This window comes from Tyto alba, unplaced genomic scaffold, assembly GCF_018691265.1.
Source record: "Tyto alba isolate M040663 unplaced genomic scaffold, T.alba_DEE_v4.0 Super-Scaffold_14, whole genome shotgun sequence".
NCBI classification, from domain to species: Eukaryota; Metazoa; Chordata; class Aves; order Strigiformes; family Tytonidae; genus Tyto; species Tyto alba.
Genome location: NW_024881276.1, coordinates 58,997,444 through 59,003,718, shown reverse-complemented (window position 1 = coordinate 59,003,718; position 6,275 = coordinate 58,997,444). Strand labels below are relative to the sequence as shown.

Genomic DNA, 6,275 nt, shown 5'->3' with positions numbered 1-6,275 from the left:
TAAAAACTTTAGAATTATCTTTGGCGAAGTGCTTTGCTCAAGTTACCAAGTATACTGGTAACCTTGCTGTGCTTTTTGGAATGTATTTGCTGCAAATCCAATTACGTTTCAAGTAAGACTGACACTTAAGCTCTTTCTTTCAAGGAATAGCACGTCAGTGTTCAAGTCAGTCCTGGCACTCCTTAGACTGACATGCGAACATGAAGTGCCCTGAATGTGAATTCGAGTTAATCACAAAAACAGCCTTTAACCTCCTGTCTCACAGGCAAATTGGCATTTGCCCCAGAGCTCTTAGTACAGAATTATTTCCTCTTATCTGTCAGCTGCCTAGAAAGCAGACTAGTCGCTAGCTGGGCAGGAATCGGGAGGGTCCTATCAGCAGGTTCTGGCAGATCTTCCGCATTCTCGGTCTCTGAGGACCCTACCAAGTTCTTGCAGTTGTGGTCACCCTTGGTTTGCCACCAGGTAGAACCAAGTAGATCCTGCTGCTCGCTTCTCTGGCCTGGCTGCATAAGCAGCAATAAGAGAACACCAGAACACCCCAGCGTCACAGGGACAATCGTGTGAAATACCAAAATCAGGAAGCTGCAGCGCTCTCGTCCCCCCTCTCCCATCCTCCCTGATAAAATATTCAGTGAAGGCTGTGGGAGACAGGCAGCAGCTACGGCGTGAACAGTAAACACAACACAGTGTTGTGCATGCTGTATGTGACTCCCACCACCACCACCCACAGGGTATGTCACTCACAAACGGGAATAAAAGAAAAAGGACCTCGTATATAAATTCCTATCCGGGCTCAAGGCTTTACAAGTCTGTGCCGTAAATCTGTGCGACAATATGTTGACAGTACTGCAGTGAGGGAGAGATGAATGGGTGGCTGGAGGAAGCCAGGTGGTCATAAAACTAAGCACTGCCTTACCTTCAGGCCGTGCTTTTCCACAAGTAGCTAAACATTTTCCTTCAGAAGAGCCGCACAGCTGCTTTTCTGAGACAGAAGGAGAGTTTGGCAGCCTGTGACTGGTCTGACACGGTGGCTCCTTCACTGCTTTGCATTCCACCTTTTGTTCTTTCCTGGCCACAGCACTGCCTGGTCAAGTGAGAGTGGAATGTCAGTCAGTGGGAGCTGCTGCTGTCGGTCCCTTTCTGCGAGCTGTTCAGGTGGAGCATCCCCCTCTTCTTCCTGGCCTCTCCCACCCAGCATTGGAGGAATCAGCAATCCCGTATCACGGACAAAGGGAGTCTTGCAGAAAGATGAAGCAAAACCCAGGAGGGGTTTGAACATCGACGCAGTGACTGCTCCTTAAGCAGCTGGTTGCTGCCCTTCTATTCCTTGCAAGCAGCTACTTTGGTGGCTGCCGTGATGACCAGGAATTGCTACTGAAGGAGTAATCCCACTCCCTTGCTTCTGAGGCAGTGGGATTACTCGGTGCCAAGATCAGTGGCGTTGTCCTTCTCTGAGGGACTTCTGACCATGGTGGGCTCCCAATGCCTTCACATGGTACCAGGGTAATGATGTGAATATTGTCCTTGCTTCTAGAGGCTGCAGCAACCATCGGCCTTTCCATCACCGTGGGCTAAGGGGTGTTCCTCCCAGGGTACTTCACCCAGTTCCTGGTCCTCCCACACTCCAGTTCCCTGCTCCTTTCCTTTACAAGCACCTGTTAATAAAAGACTAATAGTGATTTAACAAGAGACCACTTTTCTAGTGGTCTCGCAAGCTCTAGAATCAGTGCCCCAGCATCAGAGGGGGAAGGGTTTTTATAGAAGAAACTTGTTAGCACCAGAGAGGAAAGAAGGACAGTGACCTATTTGAGTCTGAGAAAACTGGGGCAATTGGGGACTTGTTGTCTGCCAAAGCCTTTTCACTTCATAGTCATTGTCAAGACATGTCAGAGTGACTATTCAGTTCTACTGCAGTCCCGGCAAGTATCTGGGACGCGGAGCAGCTCCAACTTCACAGCACCTCAGTCACTGAGCACCTAAAATTTATCCAGGCTTTGCTGGATTTACAAATTTGCAAGAAAATGTGCACATTTTCTACAGCCTCCAGTTTCTTGCTTGGTGTGGGAGAGTGATGACTTCTTCCCTCTTCCTAGCCTCAGCTTTTGCTGGAGCCAAGGAGCGGACCCATCACTCAGGAGCTCAGAGCCTGTCCATCCCTGCAGGGCTCAGTCTGCATGCAAGGAGGCTGGAATTTGGAGAAGTCGCACACACATTTCTGGCATTCTTCTTGCAGTATGGGGGCCACCACATTCAAGGGATGCCACATCAAACCACACCTACGTTTCCTATCAAAAACAAAGTGCCCTGGCTTTTATACTTACCTTTTGCTTAGGAAAGAGCTGACTCCTGGAATGGGTGTGTTCAACCTGAGATGCAGCTGTCTTGCCCAGAGCATGAATGCTCTAGCAGGCTGACTCAGCTGCTAGATGTGACCAGGAAGTACAGAACATCCTCTGAGATATCCTGTGTGTGGGATGAACACGTGCTCACTTACCATCCCATGATGCTTTTTAGTTTTAAAAGCTGGTATGAAAGTAATCCTGTTGCCTACCAAATGTCTGGGGTCTTTTTTTTTTTTTTTTTTTTTTTTTTTTGGCTGGCATGCCCTTGGATAGCTGGCCCAGGTGTGGGGGTGGCAGGGGACTGCCAGACAGGATCACCAGAGCATTGCTCTGGAACCAGCAGGACCCACAGGTCGCAGGTATCAGGTGGAGCTAACATACTTGGATTACTGGGATGTCCCCACCTGTGCAAAGTCTCTCCTGCTTCCAGCATGGGTGCTCCAGACTGAAGACCCACACTCACTTTTAATGGACTGGATGCAAAACGGTTCGGAAAACTTCCTGGCTCCTTGGGCTGGGAAGAAAGGGACACACAAATCTGCAATGGCAAGTGCAAAATACTGGGAAGGAAGGGACGAAAGGAGGGGAAAAAAAAGACAGGACAAATATCTGAACTGTGACTTTTGTTATCTATGTCAAATACCTTTTTTTTTTTTTTTCTAATTTTCTTCTTTCCTTAAAAAAAAAAAAATAAACAAAAGCAGGCAGCAGAACACTGCCTGTCAAGTTTTGACCCAACTGCTTTGTGCAACAGTACTGAAGAAAGGGAAGTTGAAGGTGTTATTAAACTCACCCAGCACAGCCACTACTAATCCTGTACTGGAGTACAGTCCCCCCCATTCCTCTCCCCTGAAAAACTTTCCTGATTAGTTTCTGTCTTCACACCCAGGCTGACTTCTGCACCCTGATCTCCAAACAGTGACCTCATTGCCTTGTTCAACTGGTGAGAAACTACAGTAAAATGGGAGAGGTAAACAAAGGGGGGGGGGGGAACTAATGGCCAGAAGATTTAGGAGGTAGGAATCTGCTCCTTGCTGTCCGGCTTCCATTGTGCGCCCGAGCTTGAGAAAGTGCAAGCTGAGCCTCAACAAGCTCTTTTCTGTGCCGGTTCCTCTGGAAACTCAGCCCAGCCCGCCATATGGTGACTCAGGACAACCAACCCGCAAATTATATGCCCACTAGTACTAGACCCACACTCCTGCCACCGCTACGAATTCCACCGAGTTAGTGGTGGAACCCACATACCTGCAGCAAGAGCTCTTCATTCCCAGGCCAACCAGCTCACCAAGGTATAAATATTAAAAAAAGAAAGCCTGTATTGTCACAGAGTCGAATCTGTGTCAGCTCCACGCAGCCAGCAGCGTGCCTACTGCTAGCTGAGCTGTAGTTCACACTCATGCTGATTAGAGAAGTAGCATCAACAGCACTCTGCCTACAAGGAGTATCTTCAATATCACTATGCAATCCAGCCTCCAAGATCCTTGTTTGGGACGTGTTTCAAAGTGTCACCCCATTCCTGACCCTGACAGATACCTCCAGGTCCTGGCCAGCAGCAGCTCAACTCGCATTTGTCTTCCCAGACACTCAGTAAATACCTTTGTGTCCTTTTTCTTTAGAGGAAGGGGTCTTGCTGAGCTCACCCTGAAATATATCACCCTGGACAAAAGGGCTGAAAGGTTAAGGAGCTCCGGGGGGGTAGTTCAGCAGAGAGCAGGGGGCCAGGAGCCTGCCAGAACCAAAGCTATAAAGCCAAAGAGGGGTTGGGGACTGCATCTGATAGGGGTGCTGCAGGTCCTGCCTCGCCTCCCGCCAGCCCTGGGATAAGAAGATGCCGGGGCTTCAGTCGTGGCCTTGCTCGCTTTTCCTCCTCTTAGTTCTGCTCTCTGCCAGCGTTCAGACTGTGTCCCTACCAGGACAGAGGCTACAGGTAGGAGGGACAGGGAGAGAGCTGAGGGAGGTTTCAGGAGTGGGATGGGGCAATTTGGGGAGGTTCTGTTTGAACCTGGAACGAACGGTGGTCCCAAATTCCAGCTACTGGAGGAATTCCTACTGCTCCCTCCTGTTCAGTTCAACAGCCTCAGCTCTAGGGTGACCGTAGCATTAGAACTCAGCTCCCAAGGAGCACCAGCAGTACAAGACAGCAGACAGACAAAAGCTTTTTTAGTGCTCTCTGGTCTGGGGCAGGCTGCCTGTGGGACTTCCCAGGTTGCCTGGAGAGGCTTTTAGTGGTAGACTGGTACTGTCTAACTCTTCCCCGTGTCAGCAGCCACCAGAAATTACAGTCATGGTCACTGCCTGGTTCTGACGTTTCAGAGGGAAGGAGCATCCCGTTAGACCGGGATTTTCACTCCTAAGCTCAGTACTACCCCCCGGTAGCCCCTCTTTAAGGCCAGGAGCCCCTGTCAGTGTACCAGCTAAGGGCTTCTTCACTTGGGTAAATCTTTTATCCTCAGCAATTACAGCAATAATTATTTTGGCTTTCAAATCTACCCGGCTCCTTCTTACCCAAACCCTAACCTGAGCCCGATCACCTTTGCCTTCACGTCACCCTGGGAAAGCTACAGGGAAGTAGTTAGGACGTGAACTAAAATCACAAGACTGCTCCTGCTATGACTCACCACTTTCACTCCTCGCTGAAGATGCCCGTGTCCACTTCAATTAACTCGCTACGGAAAAGAGCTGCACAAAGACGTCTTCAGCCTTAGCTCAGCACCCACGGGAGGGACAGATACGGAACGGCCACCTCAGGCTGCTTCCCTGGGCAGCTATGCCATGCCTCCACTGCACCCAGTGCACCTCCCAACCCCTGCCTCCCTGCCGCAGGAGGCTGCCAGCAGTGCCCCAGCTGTGCGATCAGCACATGCCCGCCTGCACAGATAACCTAGAGGATTCCCAGCAGACGGGGGGCCCCCCCTTCCTCGCACCTGCTCTGCTCCTGCCTCCCCCTCATCTTTAGCAGCAGGTATGCGGGGTAGGTCCGTCCTCCCCACCGGCCCTCTGGAAAAAAAAAGAAAAAAAAAAAAAAAAAAATGCCATACGGCAGCCTGAGCACACAGAGGTGCTCAGCATCAACAAAAGGAGCAGGGGCTGAAGCCTGTTACCTTCCAAGTGTTGGGGGGGGGGGGGGGGACGGGGACGGTTTGACAAAAGCAGGACAATCTGCACGCAGGCAGATGCTCACAGCAGCTGCCTGCCTGCTGTTTTGGACAGCAAAATCCTTTCAGACTGCAGGAGCTGCTGGTCTAGCCCTCCCCCGTGTCTGGATGCAATGTCACAGGCACCATTTTATGTCCTGCCCGAGCCTTAAGGTAGGTGTGGGCAGTGGGGTACAAGGGGGTACGAGGCTGATCACCACGAGCACGGGCAACTCCGCTCTCACCCCACTCTCCTGTTTATCCCAGATGCTCCTTTCCCAGTTGCTGCCCCTGAAGCCTGAGTCCACGCTGGCTGAAGAGGACACGAAGGAGGGGTCCAGCTTTGGCCCCCCGTTGCTCTCCTCCACCCTCCCCTTCCTCCCATCTGGGGCAAGAGCTGCCCGTCCCTCTCTCTGGCGCAAGACCCTCGCCAGCCGCAAGTGGGCACTGCCTGGGGATTGGGCGTGGAAGGCCGTGCCCGGGGGCTGCTTTGGGCTGAAACTGGACCGGATCGGGACCTTCAGTGGTTTGGGGTGTTAGCTTTGGAGGGGCCCCAAGGTGAGAGGGCCAGCAGGGAGGGCTCCAACAAGCGGGCAGGGGAAAAGTAAGGGGAGACCTGAGAGCGCGGATGGCGTGGAGGACCCGGGGGGGGGGGGGGGGGGGATGCAGCGGCGCGGGCTGTGGGGTCACCGGCTGCCCGCAGCCGGGGCAAAGGCTGGGACGCGGGACCACCCGTGCGACCGTGGGCCCGGCCGGGGCGGGAGATCGGGCAGGCGGGGCCGCTGGGGGGGTGGGA

The 6,275-nt window shown here is 52.4% G+C and overlaps 1 protein-coding gene across 2 annotated transcripts; it reads left to right on the top strand.

Annotated features, from left to right (window-relative positions):
• The first annotated feature begins 4,173 nt into the window (after nucleotides 1-4,173).
• On the top strand, nucleotides 4,174-6,231 carry LOC116962319 (C-type natriuretic peptide 2-like). Of its 2 annotated transcripts, none has more exons than XM_032995703.2 (2): nucleotides 4,174-4,272; nucleotides 5,747-6,231. In XM_032995703.2, exons 1-2 carry the CDS (start codon nucleotides 4,174-4,176, stop codon nucleotides 6,017-6,019), a joined length of 372 nt encoding a protein of 123 aa, XP_032851594.2. In that variant the 3' UTR covers nucleotides 6,020-6,231. The 2 variants fall into 2 exon arrangements, 1 of the variants encoding a protein (XP_032851594.2); XR_004407519.2 differs by lacking the exon at nucleotides 4,174-4,272 and adding an exon at nucleotides 5,525-5,653 and having other exon boundaries at nucleotides 5,747-5,861.
• The last annotated feature ends 44 nt before the right edge of the window (nucleotides 6,232-6,275 follow it).

Excerpts from the sequence above, each read along its gene's own strand:
- LOC116962319 (XM_032995703.2), top strand. The coding sequence starts at position 4,174 with ATGCCGGGGCTTCAGTCGTGGCCTTGCTCGCTTTTCCTCCTCTTAGTT. Across the intron at positions 4,273-5,746 it reads TACCAGGACAGAGGCTACAG|ATGCTCCTTTCCCAGTTGCT; the intron begins GTAGGAGGGACA and ends TGTTTATCCCAG.